Source organism: Notamacropus eugenii, chromosome 6 (assembly GCF_028372415.1).
Source record: "Notamacropus eugenii isolate mMacEug1 chromosome 6, mMacEug1.pri_v2, whole genome shotgun sequence".
Taxonomy (NCBI): domain Eukaryota; kingdom Metazoa; phylum Chordata; class Mammalia; order Diprotodontia; family Macropodidae; genus Notamacropus; species Notamacropus eugenii.
This window is the reverse complement of record NC_092877.1, coordinates 214,253,259-214,277,561: the sequence shown is the minus strand read 5'-3', so window position 1 is coordinate 214,277,561 and position 24,303 is coordinate 214,253,259. Positions and strand designations below refer to the sequence as shown.

At 35.8% G+C, this 24,303-nt stretch overlaps 1 protein-coding gene across 1 annotated transcript in view; it reads left to right on the top strand.

The window, feature by feature from the left end:
* Positions 1 to 24,303, top strand: part of MYO16 (myosin XVI) — an 884,880-nt gene that overhangs the window by 447,459 nt on the left and 413,118 nt on the right. The window contains exon 12 of the mRNA XM_072621988.1: positions 10,081 to 10,231. Within this exon, the coding sequence (XP_072478089.1) occupies positions 10,081 to 10,231 (151 nt within the window). The remainder of the gene's footprint in view (positions 1 to 10,080; positions 10,232 to 24,303) is intronic.

The following is a 24,303-nucleotide window of genomic DNA, read 5'->3' as shown; positions in this document are numbered from 1 at the left end:
GTTCAGTTTTTGGTGGATGAATAAGTATTCAATTTGTTCTGTATTTGTTTATTAATAAAATATGTTCTGGCATGTCTTTCAGTATTAGTACTGGTTAGTGGGAGTAGATTGTGAACAAGACAGGCGTTGGTATATGATCTGCTCAGTTAAAATGAGGGTTGATTTCTCTGTTTTGAAGATCTTATAAGGAAGCATTACGTTTAGTCAATACTGCTTTTCGTGTTGTTCGGTTGTCCAGTCATGTCCGACTCTTCATGATACAAAAACTGTTCATGGGATTTTCTTGGCAAAGACTCTGGAGTGGTTTGCCATTCCTTCTCAGTGGATTAAGGCAAACAGAGGTTAAGTGACTTGCCCAGGGTCACACTGCTAGTAGATGTCTGAGACTGGATTTGAACTCCTGTCTTCCTGACACCAGACCCTGCACTCTATCCTCTGAACCTATCTATCAAGCTCTTATTATTTCACATCAGTGAAATAATCAACACAAATTACAGTTTACCTTTATCTTGAAGTATGAGAGTTGTCTAAGTCTCAGAAGACTAGGTGACTTTCCCATAGTCATAGTAGGAAATATTAGAGGTAGGATTTGGGCCTCGACATTTCCTGACTCAGAATCTAATGTTCTCTCTACCACACTATACTGCCTCTCAAATGTTGGAGTTTTGAACAATAATTATATTAAGTTGGCGAGAGCTTAAAATTTTTAAAGAAAAGGCGCATTGCAATCTATCTTGTCCCTTGTTCCAACACTGATGAAGAATTTATTTGATTACAAAGAGAGATATGAAAAATTAATTACTCATTCAATAATTATTATACCCAAGTAGCTTTAAAACCTTAATCAAATGCAGAAAAAGCTTAAGTGATTTGGAAGCTTACAGACAAAATACCTCAGTTCAATTAGTATTCATTAGGCACCCACAGTGTGCCAGATATTACAAGAGGTACAAAAGTAAAAGTGGGATTTTCCCTTATTTCAATGACTTTATAATCCATTAGGAGAGAAAATATATACATATATAGGTCACACAAAACATATCCAAAATGCTCTTGAAAGTGAAGGCATCTCAAAGAGAGGATAAGGAAAATTTTCATGTCACTAGATCACAGTGGAAGGAAAAAGAGAGAGAATCTAAAGAGCAGATTTGAGGTGGAAGTACATTTTAGGGTTGGAGGTGGGGAGACAGCCACTATAAAGGCACAGAGATTGGAAATACAGTGTGACAAAAAGCAAGAGACAGGTTGACTGGACTTAATGATTCCAAAGTCCCTCTTTTAGGTACTCATCCCCCTCACCAGGAGAAAAAATATTGAAAGATCAAACTTGAGATGATGAAGTGAGATGTATCCTAAAAGCATCTTATAATTCATGAATAGATTCTTGAAATTCAGAAAATGCAGGAATTATAAGAAGTCAAAATAATGATTGATCCTGCTCTAAATAGTCAACGATAATCAAAAAAAAAGTGAGAACAATTTAATGTTACAGGATGGTAGAAAGACAGACTTTAATGGTGGAGTGATCCTTTTTTTTTTCTCCCATACATTTCTCAAATCATCCATATTTAAATAGTCTCGTAATCATCTATGCTATTTTTTCATGGCTAGATTCTGAAAAAAATAATAAACTTGTCTTGCCTGAAGGAAGTTTATCTTATGTAGCTTTCTTTCTGGCCTGTCTCCTTCTTCTAACCCTCCCACACCTTTCCACATTGCAGTCCAGTGCCAACCTTCTATTATTACTCAATGCAGAAAAATGGAAGCAGTCGTCACCTGAAATATAACATTATCACTGGTCAAGAACGACTAGGCAAAGCCCTGGATGCAAGCTGTGCAGAAATACTGTAGAGAGATTGGCTTTACTTTGGTTGCCTCCCATATTTCAATGCCTTCAACATTTCCAAGGGAAATCAGTACTTGTGTTTAAATATTGAATATGTGAATATATCATTCATCCATGCTTCTCTGTGAATTCAAACAGGAAAAATGACTGATATGTTTAACAATAATGATCTGGCATTTATATAACACTCTGTGTTATTATATTTGATTCTCCCAGGATGTTATTATCCTATCCTACAAATAAAGAAACTGAGACTCAGAGAAGTTGACATGCCCATGAACAGGTAGCTAGCTTGTAACGGAGCAGAAATGGGATTCAAATCCAGGTCTTTCCCAATTCTAATTCTCTTGCTTTTTCTACTATGTTGTGTTGCCCTAAGTGAGACTAATCTGTATGTAGAGAAAAAAAATCCTTGGTATAGTCAGATACAGTTGTGCCCCTACAGTTATTTTCTTTGCTGCCTCCAGCTTGTCATTGGCAATTCTTGATAGTTGTATGAAACAGTTGTTTTTCTAAATGTAGCATTGACCCAGAATGACCTACAGTTTTTCAAAATCAACACAACTTCAGACTACTCAGCTGTAGTGAAATGGCATCAGCTGAGATAAATTCCAGCAGGGCTCACAACCCTGGAGTCTGAACACTTATTTGAAAACTATTGTGCCACTGTTATAATGGTTAGGGAGGCTTCAGCTGGCTGTGTGCAGGCTTTGGGTTTTATTACTATGTCCTGAAGGATTTGTGGAACTGTCCTCCTGCAAATAAACAGACACACTTCCGTTATGCTCCTTCTGCATATCTTAAAATTCTTCTGCTATTGTTTAACAGATGACTTTTCAGGAACCAGAAGCAGAAATTTATACAAAGAAGTACCATAAATAAGGGAAACAAATTTACTCAGAAGCACTTCTACAGAATTGCCAGGGCTTATCACTTGAAAAAAAAAATCTCTTTTTTTACAAATATTTTTCCCCTAAGACTAGGTTTGGGACTCAAAAGTAAAATCTCATCTTATCTGTTTGAGTTACTGAAAACAGTGCCAGACAGACTTGAGAACTTTGAAGCCTGGATAAAGCACAAAAGCTATGCATGTTGAGCCCCAAGGGTGCAGTCAAAGGATGTTTTTTTTGTCATTGCTTCTACTTATACTGACACGTGTTTATTTGAAAAGAAAATCGGGGAAGTCAGGTATCTTTGAAGTAGAGGGAGAGAGACAGACGAGGGAAGAGAGAGAGAGGAGGAGAGAGAGAGAGAGAGAGAGAGAGAGAGAGAGAGAGAGAGAGAGAGAGAGAGAGAGAGAGAGAGAGAGAGAGACAGAGAGACAGAGACAGAGAGACCGAGAGAGACAAACACAGAGAGACACAGAGACAGAGAGACAGAAAGAGACAGAGATAAAGACAGAGAGACAGACAGAAAGAGACAAAGACAAAGAGACAGAGGCAGAAAGAGACAAGGACAAAGAGAGACAGAGACAGAAAGAGACAAAAACAAAGAGTGACAGACTAAGACAGAGAGAGAGAAAATTAAGACAAAATGTGGACTTTAGAGGGGTCACCAAGATCTAAAACATTCAAATAAGCCAGTGGGATGGCTTGGACAATGCTTTGCAGGTGAAGACAATTAGATTAATGCCCCTCTTCTTACTACAGGTAATTTTTGCCTTAATCCCCATTTCCAGACTATCTGGAGGCATTTTGATGAGCCGTAAGATTTTTCCTCAAAGGGCCATTTTTAGAATAAAAAATCCATTTAGAGTCCCATGTATTTTTGTAACAGGGCTACATGAAAATATTAAAAGAATGTTTTCTTATTCTTGTCTGTAAATTCTAGATAGGAGGTAATGCTCAAACTCACTTTTTGCGTGTGTACGTGAATTAGTACACAAATAAGTATTCTTTAAGCCTGACAAGGACAAATCCTGGAGGCATATCCATAACGATATCATGAGCTACCTCTCCCCCCTGCCCAGATTCTTTCCCTGGGAAAATACTAACCTAATGATTCATTTTAGGTTTTGCCTAGGAGTATTCTATTCTGTTTCTGCAAACACTATGCATCTAATCAGCCTTTGAACAAAGCATTCAGGACAGTAATAAACCTAAAAGGGGTTAATGTGCCCATATCTTATTACAAATTGCACAAGTCTCAGAACACTCTGAGAAGTCTGAATATACTATGATGCTTGATATGGTATATTGAGTGTTGCTTGCATACACGTCTCTGATAGGTAGCCATGCCCTTTTCATCTGACCTACCTCTTCTCATCACCTATTTTTATAGTTTTCAGCTTGCTTCTGGTATTTCTGGCCACTTAGCTATTTTTAATCAGTATCTAATATCCTAGATCTGTCAACTTGTTAACTTTTTCTTCTTCCTCTTGTTTCTTTTCTGAGCATTACTTGTTTGGGACTTTTGGAACATGTTCCTTTAATTCACAAGTTTCTGGGAAGAATAGTTCTTCCCACCTGACTTCTTGTGTAGTGTAGCATCTGACACACATGCCTTTCCTCTTTAATCTTTCCACATTCTCAAAAAAAAAGGGAAGAGAGAAAACTCAGTCAACCACAGGTTTTTGTACGTTCTTGCTGTATTCAGTAAAATGTAAATGCCTTGCCAATTGTGCTGGTTCAGAGGCCTAGTTACATTGCATTACTTATAATAGAAATGCATCAAGTGTCTGAGGTGAGATTTGAACTCAGGTCCTCCTGACTCCTGCACTGGTGCTCTATCCATTGCACCACTTAACTGCCCCTCACCACTTGACGTTCACTAGCTGTGTGACCTTGGGCAAGTCACTTAACCCCAATTACCTCATCCTGGGTCATCTCCAGTCATCCTGATGACTATCTGGTCACTGGATTCAGATGGCTCTGGAGGAGAAGTGAGGCTGGTGACCTGCACAGCCCTCCCTCACTCAAAACAAAGTCAAGTGCAAGTCATGTCATTATTTCTCTGATGGCATGATCTTCTTTGGCAATGAAGGATGACCACACAGACCCTATGTACCCCACCTGCCCTTTTTCAGACAGATGTTCTTTTCTGTCCAGGGCAGTCTAGGTATATACTTCCATGCCTAAAATTACTAAATCACAGCTTTTTCTTCTAAATAAATGTGATAATATTGTTGATCCAAGTGTAAATGAGAATTTAGGAATTATAGTTGAGATTTTCTCACCAACAGAATAATGGATTCTTATTCTAGAGATCTATTTCCTTTCATAGGTAATCCATATGTTAATTGAAGATAGAAGGACCAGATTAAATATTGAAGACTTATCTCTAACAATAGAAGGCTTATATCTTACCTAGACTCTTTTTCTGGAAAAAAAAAAAGCACAATGTATGCAATTTTATATCTTGCCTATGAGTATTAGATACTTATTTGAGGACCAGAATCCATATCATATGGATTCAGACCTAGATCATCCTCATTTAGGCACCAATTGTCCATCTACAATTTGCCATTTTTTTTCCATCCTGGTGCCATCTTACTTCATCAATGCAGTTCAGTAGATCAAGTGCAAGTTTAGGATTCAGAGTATCTAATCTGTCTCTTTGCTCCTTGTGGTGAGCAACTTTGATTCTGAAAGTCTCAATTTTTTCATATATAAAGTGGAGGGGTGGTTGAACTCAATGACTCTTATAATCTCTTCTAGCTCTAAACCTATGATCCTAGTCTTTTGAACTAGTGGACAGGCCCTCTATGAACCCAATTGCTCAAATCCTCCTAAACTATATCTTTATTTCCTAGGGAATGCAATAAATCCCAAGCTATTGCTGGTTGTGACAGACTATATCTTTGTAGGACCCTGACTTTTCTCTGAGGATATGTTTACTAGTGGATTTTCTTTCGGTTGTCTATACAACAATCCTATACTATGTGCTTTCCAGATTAATATGTATGCCTACTGCACTTTGGCTTTGCCTTGAATTAGTTAAGAAGCCCAAGTATGTGTTAAAGGTTATTTGCACCTATCTAGTGGTACTTAAAGAGATGCTTGGATTTCTTTTTAAGATGATGAAAATTTTTTTTGTCCAAATTTCCTATTTGGTTATTAGTTTTTACATTTAAATTGATTTATTTTTAAAGGCACAATGTCTGCCCCCCACTTTTTACTATTTCCATTTAAATTCACTTCAAAGCTCTCTAATGTCATGCAGAGTTTTCCAGTAATTTCGGAATCTCACTCTGCCAGATATTCTGAATCATTTTTTTTTTTCCAATTAAAGAAAGGTACCAAAAACTAATTGAATTCCATTCTGTAAATAAATGATATGGTATTCATTTGAGGATTAGAATTCAGAAGTTCTCTGTCCCCTCATCAATTTAACCTACCTGCAACTAATCCTACTGTGTATATCATGTGAGTCCACATTTATTTTCTTTTCATTTTATTTCCATTTTACCCTTTCATTTTTTTGCAATCCATTTCTGTACAATTATCTTAGTTATGATGGGCAATGATTGCTGTTTTTCTTAATTATATTTTATTGCATTTCTGCTTTCCTTTCCAGAAGAAAAATCTTAGTACTTAGAGACACATTTACTCAGCATGGCATGCCTCCTATGTTTAGAGAAAAAGCAAGTAGGATTTGAAAAATAAATGCCCCAGGGTATATATTCGCATCATCCTTCTCCTTTCACCAGAACTAAGTATCTTTTTTCATACTTCAACCCTTCTAGTATCTTTTTACTTAAAAAAAAAAAAAACTGGCATTAGGCATATACAAAATGCTTTTTAGACTCAAAATAATTTGTCTATTATTATTATTAATGTTTCCCTTTTTTGACCACATGAAATCTAAATTCTTCCTGGTCAGGCTCACTGATAATCTATTCTGATCCTCCTTCCAAAATTCATAGTTTCTGAGCATTCATCCATTATTACTTATGACCTTATTAATGCAAGTCATTCATGCTATCTTATTTCCTTCCTCTAGAATGCCCTCATTTTACCCACTTGCCACCAGTCCAAATACTGTCTTTCTATCAAGACTTACATTACTTATTATATAAAGACTTACATTACTTATTATTATATCAAGACTTAACATTTCATTAAAATGGATTCCATTAAATATTTCTTACTCTCTCTCAGTATTGCTGATCTCCTTTTATAGACTTTGAGGAAACTATAATCAACTTGTCTGAGTGCATGAAAGCTAATCCCGAATTGTTGTACTATTTGTAGTATATAATACATAGATTAGCACTTGGTTATGTAATATTTCAAATTGTCTATTAATTTTATTTGTTGGTTTGTTGGTTAAGTGTATTGCAAGCTGAAAATACCGATTATAAACTCCTGAAGACAAGGGTCTTGCAGATAGATCTTTTATTCTCTGGTTCACATGTTTCTAATAGTGTACACCACAAAGCACAAAATGAATATTTGTCCCATACATTTAAGGACTCACAAAGGGCAAGGTAATGAATTTCTCAATTGTCATGTGTTATAATTTTAACTTCTTAATATGTTAGCTTTCTTTGTTGAGAAGCTATTTGGAGAAAAAATAAAACTGTAACACAAACAACCCCCTAAAAAATAACCAACACTTCTAGTTGCTGTATTTAGAAACCTTATGAACTTTCAGGGGTTTTAATAAATTTTTGGATGTAGCTGAATTGTACTGCTAATAATGGATTTTCTCATTTATTGAATGTATTATTTTGATTCTGGATCTTAATGTTGAAATTTATGCCAGGCGGAATATGTATGTCTATATTCTCTGCTACTGGGAAACTGAGATTGGTAGATTAGTTGATCTCAGCAGTTCTGATCTACAGTAGGATGAAAATTATGTAAGTCCAGTACCAATAGGGTGAGCCCTCAGGAAGGGAGAGCCACCAAACCGCCTAGGAAGAATGAATGATCCAGGTGGAAAACTGCACCAATCAGCAATGAAATCTGCACAAGTGGTCATTGCACCTCTAACTTGGGTGAAAAAGAAAGAAAAAGAAAGGAAGAAAGGAAGAAAGAAAGGAAGAAAGAAGGAAAGAAGGAAGGAAGGAAGGAAGGAAGGAAGGAAGGAAGGAAGGAAAGAAGGAAAGAAGAAGGAAGGAAGGAAGGAAGAAAGGAAGGAAGGAAGGAAAGAAGGAAAGAAGAAGGAAGGAAGGAAGGAAGGAAGGAAGGAAGGAAGGAAGGAAGGAAGGAAGGAAAGAAGAAGGAAGGAAGGAAGGAAGGAAGGAAGGAAGGAAGGAAGGAAGGAAGGGAGGGAGGGAGGGAGGGAGGGAGGAAGGAAGGAAGGAAGGAAGGAAGGAAGGAAGGAAGGAAGGAAGGAAGGAAGGAAGGAAGGAAGGAAGGAAGGAAAGAAGAAGGAAGGAAGGAAGGAAGGGAGGGAGGGAGGGAGGGAGGAAGGAAGGAAGGAAGGAAGAAAGGAAGGAAGGAAAGAAGAAGGAAGGAAGGAAGGAAGGAAGGAAGGAAGGAAGGAAGGAAGGAAGGGAGGGAGGGAGGGAGGAAGGAAGGAAGGAAGAAAGGAAGGAAGGAAAGAAGAAGGAAGGAAGGAAGGAAGGAAGGAAGGAAGGAAGGAAGGAAGGAAGGAAGGAAGGGAAGAAGGGAGGAAGGAAGGAAGGAAAGAAGAAGGAAGGAAGGAAGGAAAGAGGAGGAGGAAGGAAAATGGAAGCAAAGAAAGAAGGAATAGAAAGAAAGGAAAGTGAGAAAGGAGGAAAATTTAGCTATATCTATAATGGAAAAATAGAAAACTTAAGGAGCTACGTCATATATCTTTATGGGAACTTAGAGGTCATCCTTGTATAAACAAAGGCCAAGAAAGATTAGGTTTTTTACGCAAACACGCAGCAAAATGGCAAAACTAGAATTAGAATTCAGAGCTTCTGCCTCCAGTGTTCTTTTCACTACAAAAATGATCGTTCATCAACTTACTGCAATTTTTTCAACAGCACAAATGAAATATAATTGCACTTTCATAGATCCCTGAGATGTGATGCTCTGATAAGTGCATCATTTATTTTTATATTTATTTTTAATGAACAAAAATCAATTACCTTTTTGTCCTTCTTCCTTTTCCTGCTATAAAAAAAGACAAAATCCTCATAAGCAACGTACAAGCAAAGTGAATTTTAATATTAGCTATCAATAAACAAATACACATATGTTCTATTGTTGTTTACTCATTTTTAGTCATGTATGACTCTTTGTGACCCCCCTTTTTTAGAGTTTTCTTGGCAAAGATCCTGGAGTACTTTGCTATTTCTTTCTCCAGCTCATTTGTATAGATGAGGAAACTGAGGCAAACAAGATTAAGTGATTTGCCCAGGGTCACACAGTTAGTAAGTCTGAGGCCAGATATACTCAGGTATTTGAAAGAGAAGCCACTTCAATTTTTAACCAGAAGACTAGTTCAAAAGTAGTGGGCTGTGCAAAATACATATGTGAATTAATTAAATATGTATACATTACCATTGGGCCATTTAATATGGCAGCAATTTAGCAAAAATAAATTCTTATTAATAAAGTGTTCTCTCATATGCTAGACCTTTATGTGGTGTTTATTTCTCCTTGGGACAATAATACATTGGCAGAATAATACATTCTGAAAATAAAGCCTTTTAGAACCACCAATAAATATGAGTAGGTTTTGTGTTGGAGTTGAAACTGGACAGAAATAATGGAATCTATCCAATTTATTATTTTGTCAAAGTAAAATCATAACATTTTTTCCATTTATTCCCATTGTGGAACTTCACTGCAACCAACATTAATAATACTGACCTTTATTACCTAATGTATTTTTAAAAATACAGAATTGTTCCCATTTACTTATTATAATATAAATAGGTATTTCAAGTGATGCATTCTATTTTTAGTAAATTTTATGACCTTGCCTTTATTGAAGTGCTTTTAATATATTATCATAGTTGAAAATCTAGCTCAGGTTAGTCATTCTACTTTTAAATTGTTTATTGATTTATGTACCTATCACAGTCAAATATAAATTCATGAATATTGTCTTTGGGCTGTTTAACTTTTAAAGCTAAAATGAAAATGTGAATTTCCTATTAATATTCTGTTGATTTTAATAGCTGACCTCTATAGCAACAAATTTAATGGAATAGTCTTTAGTTCTCTAGCTGGTGTATCATTTTAGAATATGAAGAGCCATATTTTTATGCATAGAATTATATTTATACAGACTGGTTATTAGTCATAAATGTTGGGGCTTGTTGGAGAAATTAAAGGATGACTAATTGCCTTCTTGATTCTTTCTTATAGCAGTCCCCTGGTGTTACCAATTGCCAAGCAAGACAGTTTACTAGAAAAAGACACCATGTTCAAAGATGCCACAAAAGGCTTAAATAAACAGCAGTCTCAAGACAACACCCCTGAAAACATTACGGCAAATGTACCAGCCACGCTTGAACAGGTATTGTGTTTATTTATCTAAGACCAGTAGTGATGCCTGGCTTTTAAGTATGTAGAGAGGGATAGGGCAAGAGACAGACAGACAGACACAGAGATAGAAACACAGAGAGAGAAAGAGACAGTGACAGAGATAAAAAGGAAAGAGACAGAGAGGCAGAGGAGAGAGAAAGAGAGAGAGAGAGATAAGGAAGGAAGGAAGGAAGGAAGGAAGGAAGGAAGGAAGGAAGGAAGGAAGGAAGGAAGGAAGGAAGGAAGGAAGGAAGGAAGGAAGGACAAACATGATGAAGAGAATAGAATTTCTCTTTCAGAACTTGAATTGGATAGATGGCTGAGGTCATGCTGTAGAAAATTTTCCCCTGAAATTGTAATGAAGGTGACAGAGCAATGTTACTTTTTGTATTCTTCTGGTGTCCTAATTCTTGCTTAGTTGGACCCATGAGTTATGATTCCCTGTATATTTATATTAAAAGTGTGTGTCCATACTTTTAAAATCACTTTGCTCTATTCAGATTCTGAAACCTGCATATTCATATGTTTTAATTTAGATTCTTATCAACAAAAGAAATGCAGAAACCTATTACCTTACAACCTATAAACTCCAGGTGTAGTGGTGCTCCTCCTGTGGTCCTTTTGTGTTCTAGAAAACAACGTGCACCCTCCTCATGGCATTCCTGCTTCATTAGCTTCACTCAGGAAAGAGAGCCCGATAACATTTGTCCTCTGCTCTTGCACTAATTGCATAGTTTGAGATATGAGATAAGCTATTCAGCCAACATCTCCCCTAGATCCAGAGGTCAGTTCTGTTTATAGCTAGGCTTGGGAGTATAGGATATGGTCTATAGAAGCCTCTAGTCTAGAGAAGCCTCAGAAGATCCAGTCCAGCCTTGAGTTTTCCAAAAAAATTCTGTAGAAACAAATTTTGTTCTAAGGCTTATCTTAGACTGCATTATTAACCTTGGTCTTTCTCCCACCTACAGGCCACCTTACAGGCTTAACACAAATTTGATAAAGCAGGGGGAAAATTTGTTGGGAGGGCCTCTACTGTTCTTTTGCTACATCTTATTATGTTATGTTTATCCCCATGGTGAACTGAGGTATGGATACGTTAAACAACAATGTGCTGAATCTCAGAGTCAATCTGGGTGCATGTCCAAATGGAAGTACATTCTCCTTAATACCCCAGTAGGCTAGTTCTTTAAAACTAAGGGAAATGCATTATTTCACTCTTCCTCAGAACAAATACATTCACCTTTCCTCATTAGGGTTCTACCTACTCTACATTTATTTTGATTGCGAATGCAGGCCTACATGTGATTAAAAAACAAAACAAAACAATATTGTACATAATTCAGTCCTTAGTGAAGATCCTTCATGTGCCTGAGGAGAAGCAGTATGAGATGGTGTAAAGATGCCTTGTTCCTAGGAGCTATAAAAGGGATAGTTTTCCACATTCAGTGGCAGGAGAAGGCCCATTTCCAGGGATCCAACATAGGAGATTTGGGTCAATTATCTCTGAAAGTGTTCCCAAGAATGGAAAGGCTAATCCATCAATATAAACTTCATTTAGGTAGGACTGAATGGTATGCAATACGTGAAAGTGATATCAAAATGAAATCTATAAATGTAAGGTAACAGTGCTGTTCTCTATCATTTTATTGCTATTATTACTTAATTATTTTATTAATTCTGGGTTAATTTATTATAATGCCTTGAATATTCCTGATGTAAATCAATAGTTCATTCTTCCTAAACTTTTTTTTAAGTTTATACACACATATATCTTGTATATTATTTTCATTATGAATTAAGGTTATTTTCTCTCAAACTTTCTAAACTTTGGGAAATATTTTTGGTGTTAACATGTAAACATCTTTCAAAACCTATGCATATTTAATATATGTAGGCAATTTTCCCTTACAGATTTATCACATGAATGATAAAAAGTATGGACTTTCAAAAACAAGATGTAGGAAATTTGTGATATTATAAAATATGCATTTGTATATGAATAATGATAAAACATAGGTATCCAGTCTGTTATAATCAGGGATGTCCTATTAAATGATTAACAACTAATTTTGAAAAACCAGCACACTTTTAAGTGTAATTTGCATTATTGACATTTTCCCCATTGTTTTCTTAAGGTTAGAAATCAGCAAAAGAATAGATTGAGGCCTGATTTACAGTGTTTTCCAGTTTTTGAGATGTAAGTACTGGCGCTAAAAATTGAACAGTTAGTTCTCATGAGCCACTAGGAACTGGCTCTAGCACATCCCTGGTTAAAGTTTACCAAGTGAGGTTATTACTATATCTTCTGACTCCCCTCCTCTTCGTGATCCCATGCTCCCATGGGTACAATTATCATCTCTACCCAGATGATTCCAGAAACTATATATCCACTCTAGGGCAGCTAGGTGATACAGTCAGTAGAACACTGAACCTAGAGTTAGGAAGACCTGAGTTCAAATTTGACATCAGACCGTAGCTTTGAGATCCTGAGTAAGTTTACTTACCCTCATCTGTGAAATGAACTGGAGAAATAAATGGCAAAAACACTCAAGTATCTTTGTCAAGAAAACCATAAATGCAGTCACAGAAAGTCACCATTTTACTCAATCAATCATACTTCACAAACCCTACTTCCAGTCTTTACCTTTCTGGACTATTCCTAGGATCTAACATGTCAGCTCCTGTTTCTGTGCATTTGCTTAGGCTGCTCTCTCTTCCTGGCATATACTATCTCCTCCTTTAAGCTTTTTTAGAACCTTTATAGTCTTTCAAGGTCTAGCTCATTCTTCATCTGTATAGCATTCTGAGACCCCACCCCTGCTCCTGCCAATTCTTTCTTCCCCTGCTAACTGGTTCTTTGTCTTCTTTATTTTTCCTAGAAAACTTATACTGGTTCTTTCGTTTAACCCATCTCTTTAACTTTATATATTGTATTCACCCATTCCTCTCCTCTCAAATAGAAGGTAATTTCCATAAGCCAAAGATTATAGAACCTTTATTTTTGTCTCTATTGCTTTCATGTACCACGTGCTTAATAAATCTTAGTTTATTGGTCATGTTTATGGTAACACAGTAAATGAACAAGCTGGGATTAAAATTGGACTTCTGACTCCAAGCCCAGTCCTGCTCATACCATAACACACTAACACATTTTTTTAAGCAATGTAATGAAAAAGAAAGGACTATACTATTTGACAGTCAATGATCAGGTTTATCTACCTACAATTCATCAGTGTTTAAGATTTTTTTCTGACTCATAATTCTAGGAACCCGGTGATAAATGTTGACTGAATACCAACAAGCATATTAGAATTAAATAAGATTATCACCAGGTGAGCTACAAGGTGATATGAAAGAAAGAGAGGGAGAGGAGGGAGAGTGGAGAGAGAGATATATGCATATGTATGCATATATTTACATATATTTGTGTATAATAGCATATGCATATATGTATATATATATACACATATGCCTTCACTTATTTGTATTCAGACATCTACATAAAAAGTGACGTTGTTTAGTAGTGTCCAACTCTACGTGACCCATGGGCCATACAATCCATGGGGTTTCTTGACAATGCTACTGGAATGGTTTCGCATTTCCCTCATCATGTGTTGTAAAAACATGTAAACACTATATAGATATAAATTTGTATGTTATATATAAATTAACATGTCTTTTCATTTATGAATATCTTGACATTCATTCATATGTATGCACGTATGTGAATGCATTGGGTGCATAGTTTATTATTTGTATGTATATGCACATATGTTCAAATATATTTATAGTTATAAATAGTTATATATAGTTATAAATATGTATAAACATTTATTTGTTTGTTTTTTCTACAACTCTCAGATATCGTCTACAGATGAGGAAACTGAAGCAGACCATTTGCTATCTCAAATAAGATAATTTAGACGCAGTACATTTTGAACTTAAAACCCATAAATGAATGTTACTTGTTAATACGATTGCTAAGTCATAAAGGGGTCGTGATTTTCAGTTAATTAAGCAATATGCATTTATTAAGCACCTACTATATGCCAGGCTCAATGCTGTGCACTAGGGATTTAAATACAAGGAATGAAACAATACCTACTCACAAGAATCTTACATTCTAATGGAGTAAATAAGAATTCCATGTATACCTATAGAACAAAGATAGAGAGAATGAGTATAAAATAATCAAATACAAAGTAGTTTGAGAAGGAGGCACAGAGTTGGTGGAGAAATCAGCAGATGCTGTTTGCACTATGTCTTGAAGGAAGAAAGGGATTCAATGAGGCTGAGTTGAAGAAGGCATATACACCACACAGGAGGGGGTGGCCAGCGCGAGGCATGGAAACAAGAAATAAGCGTGAGAAGGGGGCCAGTTCTGTTGGATCACAATAGGATGATGCTGGGCTGCTGTTCAGTGAAGCTAGAAATAAAGGTTTGGGGCAGATTGTGAAAGGCATTAAAAGCTAAGCAAGGTTTATATTTCCTCACAGAGAAAACAGAGAGCTGTTGAAATTGATTAGAATGTGTAATAAATCTGTCTTTAAGGAAAACGCTTTGGCAACAGAAAAGAGTCTTGCAATTACCTAAGGGAGAGATAATGAGGAACTGATCTAAGATAGTGGAGGAGCTGGATGTGAGAGGTATGTGTGTATATGTATGTGTATATATATGCATGTGTGTATACATACATGTATGTATACACACATGCATATATATGTGTGTTTATTTATAAATAGGAATATCTGACAACTGATTTGTATGGTCAGGTGAGAAATATTGAGGAACCAAGAATAATGCTGGCCTCATGAACCTAGAAAACATGAGAAATGGAGGTGCCTTCAACCAAAATAGGAAAACTTAGAAGAAGTTTTTTTCAGGAGAGATGATGAGTTCAGTTTTTGATAAGCGGAGTTTGAGATATCATTAGGATATACAATTTGAACTGTTCAACAGGTAATTGATAATGAAGGACTGAAGTTGAGAGATGGATCTATAGATGTATATAGAGATGATGATTAAAACCATAGTAGAATATTACCCAGAAAGAAAGTGCAGAGAGAAAAGAGGATCTCTGACATAACCTTGGGGAATATCCAAAGTTAAGATGTATGATATGCATGAGGAGACAACAAATGAGACAGAGTAGTCATACAGGAAAGGGACGGGGGGGTAGGGGGAAGTGGTAAATCGAAAGGTTGTCATTAACAACCCAAAAAAGGATAAAATATAGTGCACAGGAGGAAAAGGAGGCTAGCAGTGATCATTTCAGCAAATAGATCAAAAAAGGTGAGAACTGATGGGAAAAAAAGGATTTGTCCATTAGTATTTAAGAGTTATTTGGTCATCTTTCATTTCAATTGTTACCAGTAGTCATTCAACAAATCTAGCTGGTTTGTTTCACCTTTCTTCTCTCGTTCTTCCTTCCTGCTTCACTCTCCTAAAGCTATATGTTCAGTAGATATTAAGCCTATTACTATAGAAGTACTAGCAGTTTGCTTCTGCCTCTCCCAAGCTTTGTGATCTTGAATAAATCAGTTAAAATCTGTGAGCTACATTTTCTTTCACCTATGAAATGAATAGGTTGGAAGAGACAATCTAAAAACCTAAAAATAAAATTCATTGATCCTAGGATAGTCTTGCAGTTTAGATATTTTTTATTTCAGTCTTCCTGAATCACTTTCCCCCTCAGGTCTCCTGGGAGGGCTAGAGTATCATGCCTGGAAGTTCCTGGAAATCATTGACCTAATTTTAACTTTCTAGTCACAGTCTAGAAATTCCCTAACCTTTTTATCTCTTTAATAGGAGTGGAAGTGACATACTTTTCCCTTCCATAATCCTCCCTCTCCATAACAATGGAAACTGCCTTTTCCCATCGTTTTGAATTACCTATAGTTTAAAGAAGTTCATTGGGACATTAAAATTATTTTACCTTACTATTATATATATATAACAGTATAGTATATACATATATATAATATATGATAGTATATATATTTTATATGTATATGTATATATACATATACATATATATGTATAGTAGTACCTCATCATCATAGCTAACATTTATCTTTCTGTCTAACCTATTGCTTTGAGGATTACAAAGTGTTTCACAAATATTGCCTCATTTTACCCTATTATTATCTTCATTTTACAGACGAGGAAACTGAAGCCAACCAAGCAGACCATGTTTAATTAACTTGCCCAAGGCCATACATCTACTAAGTGTCTGAGGCCAGATTTGAACTCATGTATTCCTGACTCCCAGCCCAGCACTCTATGAATGAAAGGATGAGGGAAAAGAAAACAAAGCTAACAAAAAACGCAATCTCCCCTATAATTTTTCCTTGACTGAAGGATGAACTCTTTGAAGTACTGACCTCCCTGACTATTTCAATTACCATCTGTGTGATGCTGGGCAAGTCACTTACCCTCTATTTATCTCAGTTTCCTCAACTGTAAAATGGAAGCACCTACCTCACAGGATTATTGTGAGGATCAAATGAGATGCTATTTGTGAAGTGTTTATCACCTTGACTAGCACATGGTCAGCAGTATAATAATGCTTATTCCCTTGCTTTTCCCCCAAAGATAATTAAGAATACTAATATCTATAAGCTAATCTATTTCAATGTTTATTGTCAGTCAATCACCAGTTGGTCAGATAGCGTTTATTATGAGTATTCATTATGATGGCACTTATTAATTTTTTCCTTACAATTTTATGGATTGATGTTATGTCTGTGAATTTGTGGGCAAAATTTTTATCTCTAATGATTTTCTTGTTCCACGTGAGGATTTTTCTTGTTTCGCAGAAATATTTACAGGTCTGTATTTGTAATGTGGGAATTTGTCACCTAAGAAATAATAAATATTAGTGAACTATGTAATTGTGTTTCTCTAGGCATCCAGTAGATGCTAAATCCTTTGCAACCTGCAGTATATGTTGCAAAATTTTCACCATTTCATTGTATAATCTACATCAATCAATTTGTTTGGGGTCATTAATTGTAACCTTTCAGTAATTTCTGATGGTTATGAGATGATCTTTAATTGTTAACATAAATCCTTCCATTTCTGTAAAAAAAAATCCCACATGACTCAGTCATTTGTTCAACATATCTTTGTTAATATACTGCGGGTTAAGTTCATGTGGATATCACCATGTGAATGGCCTTTTGATTTTTCTCTTGGGGATCATCCATTTAAAAGCTCTTTTCAGAGAAAAATTCCCTTTTGATTCCTTTCAATAAATCTTGTCAGATAGACCTGAAAAGCTTACTCCTGAATAGCTTTATGTTTGCTGTGTCTTTCTTAGAGAAGACAAAGGTACTTACAGGTAATTTTACTTACAGATTCAAGCTCAAAGCCTTCACTCCCTGTCATTCCTTGATATATTATTGATATTATTACTATTTTCATCATCATCATCGTCATCGTCATCATCATCATCTACCTAGCTTTTCTTATATTTTTAGACGTGCTTCACATAGAAATAATTTTAAGACAAATTGTTTTCCTAATGATCAATAGCATGGACCATTAGTGACCAAGTAAAATTGAAATAGATCCTGTAGGCATATTGACTGACAAAACCACAAATTAGCATCTGTGTTGTAGCGTATTTTCATTTATTCTCTTAAAGATTTCTTAATTTTAAGCTTATTCAGCTGGACTTGAGAGTTTTGCAGGTGGAAAGCTGTGAGTTTGACACCTCTGATGTAGACCATTTCATGGGTGCATAAAAAAACAACTTTTTGAAATTAAATTAGAATAGCGGGGAAGTAGCTCATTTCCTATAGACAGGACAACCCCACTCAAAGAATTGTAAGGCACTATATATAACGTGTACTTCATCCTATTTGCACATGGTTTAATTTTATTCTCCATATCTTGTAAACTTTTCATTACATTTAGATGGAAAGTTATATAAATTTTGTATGGTAACATCTCTTTTACAGGTCAATAATTGTCAGCTGCAATCTTACCCATGATGATACTCCAGTTTTCCAGGACAGTTTATTTATAGAATATGAAAGAACATTTGGGAGTTAATATTCTTAGCATAAAGATGAAATGCAATGAGTTTCCAGGGCATTGTTTTTGTAGTTATTAACTTTTTGTGTCTTTCTGCTAATACTGAGGTATGTGTGTGTTTAGTTTCAGTTTCCCAGTAATTCTTTTTTTTTCTGTAGTTATGATTGATTATGCATTTCAGCAGTTTGCCTCTAATAATATTTCCTTGACTGAGATCATCGGTATTCCAAAAAGTCAATTTCTTATTTTTGATGGAATAATTTCAATTACGATCTGCTGACTCAAGGTTAAACCTTTCAAATCAAGTGGGTTTGTTTTTATATTCTACTTTGAGAAAAAGGAAAAAAACCTGGAATTTTCCTACACAAAATGATTAGTTTTTTTAGCAGTTATTTAACAGAATGTTTCCAAAATAAACATTTTAAAGTAAAAAGCAAAAAGTTCTGAGCAGAAGCAGATTCTGTGTCCTGCTTTGAGTTATCTTTAGTGGCATTCCATCCAGTCTTTATTAGAAGTAATCATGGGCTATTTAATTTTTCATTAAGGTTTGAAGAGCCATTATTCAGATTTATGTTCATATATTATTAACAGAGATCACCAGAGTACTTCGTATGGTGTTTTTCAAATAGATCATGCATTCATACTCAATGTACTATGTAGATCAGGCTCTTTCAGAGGGAGTATAGGGCTCTTCAGTAGCTGAATTGAGTGCTTGTATTTTAATAGGAAAGTTATTAAGCAGACTTCTAAAAGCTGTGTTTTGAAAAACTGTAATTGTTTAATCCTATATACAGTTATTCCTTTCACATCATATCTTTCCCCATCATGGTTTACATATATCATGGATTAGTTTTCTTTTCATGTTCTTGCATAGAATGATGACATTCACCAGATAACACTGATTTTTCATAAACATGTATTTTCATAGTTTTCATTAATTGCATTCTCTCACATAAAATACATATTTTAAAAATCAGAAAAATGAAGGTAAGTTTCAGAAAATGTCTTAATATTAGTGATATCATAGTGTCCTTCCTAATCACTGTGAAATTTTGCTATGCCTAAGGTTAGAGTTCTATCACTTCATCTATTCACATGGTATGTTTTTAAGCACTCAGTACCTTAAGGTTACTATGTCTTGACATTTAAAAAAAACTGTCAGCTGAATGCTTTCTCTAGTGTAGCAGCTGTACCACTGATCTGAATTTCTAAGAATACCAATGAGATGTCTATGATAGCTCTTTCAGGCTTGGCGGAACAAATGTTGAGCTGCTTTTTAGGGGTATTCATACATAAAATTTGCATAGGGATAGTTGGAGTAGTACTTTCAGGACAGATTTTATTATCTTTTGTGTAAATAGTTACTTTGAAGTAAAAAAAAAAGTCACAGCACAGAATTCCTTAGGAGTTAAAATTGTGCTTTAATTCTCCCCTTAAACTACTCCTTTGAGAACTGAGTACGCATTTTGACATGCTGGTGTCTGCCTTTTTCCTTCATCGTTCTTTAAGTGTCATACTATTTATTCCAGATGGTGCTAAGGGCCTGTAAATATTTTTTTCCTTGTTACTTTGGGAAAATCATACTAAAATGCTAAAAAAATTAATAATATTTACAACCATCATTAAATAGTCTGTGTCCTTATATTCAACCATATGCTTTTAAGTTTGTATCTTTCTTAAGTAAAGAGGAACCTGTAAATGGGGTATGCATTTTCACTTTTTTCCTCTCATGTTGTTTCTTGATTTCCACTGTTTCATCTGTGTTCTTTCCCATTTTCCCTTGGGTCCAAGGAACATATTTGAAAGTAACTACCCAGGTTTAGAGGGCTAGTCTTTGTGACCTTGTATAAAGGATAATAATATCTCCTTCTCCCCCATAAAGGCAACGACCATGATGTTGGCCATATCAATCCTTTTATTTTTCTCTATTAAGAAGATCCCACAAATATATGCCATTTCTTGAACTTTATACTATTAAGAACAAATTCACTTTGAGCGAGGCAATATACTTTTATTAAGAACTTACTATGTGCTAAATATTGTATTAAACAATAGGAATGCTAATACAGGTAAAAAGAAAGATAGTCTTTGACCTAAAGGAGCTTACATTCTAATAGGGGAAGGCACCACACCAAAGGTAACTGACAAGTATAAGTAAGAGTAGTGAGAGGAGAGGGAAGATCAAGATATCCATTTTGAGGCATGACATTGAAATCTAGAAATTCAGATATATGTCCAGAATGAGGATGGACACTGGCTGGCCTAATCCCCTATCCAAGATGGAGGGCCAGAGGGAACTCACCAAGAAGAGAAGGGAGTGAGAGTAGTAGATAAATATTCCATGGTGAAGAGGCCCCAGGTACTGGAGGTGCCAAGATGAAACTACAGTTGAGATATTGTGTGGAAATCAGAAGCCCAGACATGAGGAAAGGAAATTTTATATGAATGAACAAATGAGTGAATGAATGAATGAAAAGAAATTTATTAAGTGTTTACTAAGTTCTAAGAACTGTGCTAAGTATTGGAGATACAGATAGAAAAGCAAGACAGTTCCTGTTCTCAAAGCACACATTCTAAAACGAGGAGAGATCACGTTCAGTAATCTTTAGCTATAGGGAAGATGGAAAAGTTCACTGATCCTTAGGGAACTGTAGTAGCAAGATAACTGACTGTATCTTTATTAGTTTTATTTCTGTAGATAAAACCATGTAAATTTATTATGCTACTGAAATTATTTGACAGTGTCAGGAACTTTGGTTCTGAGAAACAGCTGTGACTGCTGAAGAGTTAAGGACTACCATACTTGCAGGGACCATTGCTGGGTCAGGTGTCCTTGGCAATGACTCCTCTAGACAATGGCTATGGTGGCCAAACTGGATACAAGCATCTCTTTATTATTCTACCACTTTTGTAGTTATTTCCCTGACCTTACCTCTAATTAGTAGTGCCATTAATTAGTAATTAGTACCAACTTTATCTCAAACATTTAATCTCCAAAAGTTTCTTGGTAAAAAGAGGAACGTGAAAAAGAGGGTCATAGATGAGCAACAGATCATGGGAGGTGAGAGTTGAAGCATACTTAGAGAAACTGGAAATTGTCTAGTTCACTATGTGGGTGTGTCTCTGTCTGTGTGTAGGTCTTCCCCCTTCCCCTCCCTCTCCTTCCCATCCCTTCTCTCTCTCTCTCTCTCTCTCTCTCTCTCTCTCTCTCTCTCTCTCTCTGTCTCTCTCTCTCTCTCCCTCTATCTCCCCCTCCTCTGTCTCTCTCCTCCCTCTATTTTTCTCTCTCTGTCTTACACAAGAATGAACTGATTCTGGAATAGATTAAAATGAGCTGTCCAAAGTCATAATGAATAAGCCAAAGACTAGCACCCAGACATATCATCCAGTATTCTCTTTCTTAGGTCACAATCTCAAAGGTTTCATTTATCTAAAAAAATATGGTAAAATGATTAGTTAACTACTCATTAGAAATGAAGTTTCTGTCAGAAATGTTGTAAACTATAAATTGCTATATTGATAGGTTTATTAATTAATATTACCAAGTCTTATTAATGTTACTATATCTGGGAAGTCATCATAAATAAAGTCTACTATTAGAAGAGTTGAAATTTTCTGACATTTAAGGAGTGATACTTAAATTGAATTATAAAACTCCTAACTTGTGTCAGGAGTGAGGGAATATGTAATAAAAAATATACAGTTAATATAGAACTTTGGGTTTTGGTTAAGGAAAGAGTTGACATTACTTTTTTACTGTCACCTTGAGAACTCTTAAGTCTGGCCAACACCTCGAGCCTAAGAGACTCTTCAGGATGAAATGGAGCATAAAATATTAAATAATTGATATTGAGCAATACCAAAATTGTTTTTGACAGCCCAGGAGATAGAAGAAGAGTTGAATCCTTGTAGCTTCATTGTTTATCAACCAAGCAGACATCATCTTTGAATGACACTGATGAAATATTTAAGTAGGGAATCCCCAGCAGAATGTTGTGTCTCAGCCTTAGCATCTCAACGTGTGTGTTTCTGGCACAGAGATGAAAGTTGGCTAGATTTAATTATCCTGTGGATCTGTGCCCTTTCCGGTATATACGACAATGCTCTCCTCAATCATTTATATTTATAAGATTCACTATTCTTGCTCTCTTAAAATGTTCTCATATCCTTCCTCATTCACTAGGATGGAAAGGATGAAAAGATAAATCACAAAGTTGTTTTTTTTTTCAGCTTTCTAGACTAAGCACAATGACCTTAATGTTTCCCAAGTCTATATTAAGGGGAAAAAAAACACTTTTTTTCTATTTCTAAAAAATACAAAACATTTTTTCCTATATAAGTAACACTTGACAACTGGCACACTTTAAGAAGAAATTTAAAAACTAGAATGTATAAATGACAACTATTCTGAAACTCTAAAAATTTTAATTTCTCTGAGTATTTAAGGTCATAATATTATATTAGGTATGGAAAAATTCTGGAAGGTAAAATGTGCTAACATCATGGACACTTCCATAAGAATCCTATGTATTGTGAAAAGTTTAGCTCCCTGGAGAAATAATTTAGAATTAATTTTATTTTTTCCCTTTTTAGTAGATTTTTAAAAATGTTCATCCCTCCCCATCCCCCTTACTTCAAGATTTGAAATGATTCAAGATCTATTTGACATAGATATTTTCTCTTCTAGTAGATTACTGGTTATCCACAACTCTTTGCCCTGTATAATTCTTTCCCATATCTTTTCATATATCCTCCGATGGAATAGAATCAGCACCAGGTGCTTTGCCACATGACAGGAGTCTAATGGCCCTCAAACTTCTTCTTCAGTTGGAAGTTCAGCTAAGGAGGGATTGACTTCAGCCTGAGGTAAACCGTCAATGGCCTCAGCATTGACTGATGATGGTCTGTTGAGAACATTATGGAAGTGTTCAGCCCATGTCTGTAGGATCATGTCCTTATCACTAACCAACGTGGCTCCATCAGCACTGAGTAGTTGTGATGCACCATAAGCTTTTGTCCATAAATAGCTTTCAGGGAATCATAAAAGCATTTTGCATTGTTATTATCAGCATAAAATTGAATTTCATCTGCCTTCTTACTGGGCCAGGAATCCTGCATCTCTCTCATTGTTGCTTATACTTTGCTTTTGATGAAATTAAATACTGCCTTCTTAGAGATGGATGAACTATCCTGCTGGTATACTTCCAGCTGAGATTTACAAAGCAGGGGGATCATTGCTTATAGAAAAGCTGACTGAAATTTTCCATGTTATATGGCAAGAGGTAAATTATCCCCCAGGAGTTCAAGGATGCCTCCATTGTCCATCTCTATAAAGGTAAAGGAAATTGGTTGTCCTGCAACAATATCTCTTAATCATTGCTGGCAAAATTCTAGCTAGAGTCCTCCTTAATAGTTGGATCTTTCACCTGGAAGATGGTCATATACCTGAGAGCCAGTGTGGCTTCAGAAAGGGCCAAGGAACAGTCGATATGGTGTTTGCTGCCCTACCCAGGAGAAATGCCAGGAGCAGAACAGAGGTCTGTACACACACAACATTTGTAGATCTAAACAAGGCCTTTGACAGTGTTAGTCATGAAGGCTTATGGAAAATTATGTCAAAATTTGGTTGCCCAGAGTTCATCAGTATTGTACGTCAATTTCATGATGGCATATTTACCTGAGTTCTGGATAATGGACAATGCTCTCATGCCTTCCCAGTCACCAATGGAGTGAAACAGGGCTGTGTGTTTGCTTCCATGCTTTTTACCATGATATTTTCAATTATGTTGACAAATGCTTTCAAGGAGGATGAACACGGCATCAAGGTCAACTACCTTACTGTTGGCAAGTTCTTCAATTTGAAAAGGCTGCAAGCTAAGACCAAAGTGGAGGGAGTGTTGGTGCATGATTTTCTGTTTGCAGATGATTATGCACTCAATGCAGCCTCTGAAGCTGAGATGCAAAGGAATATGGATCAATTCTCTGCAACCTGTGCTGATTTTGGCCTAATAATTAACACCAAGA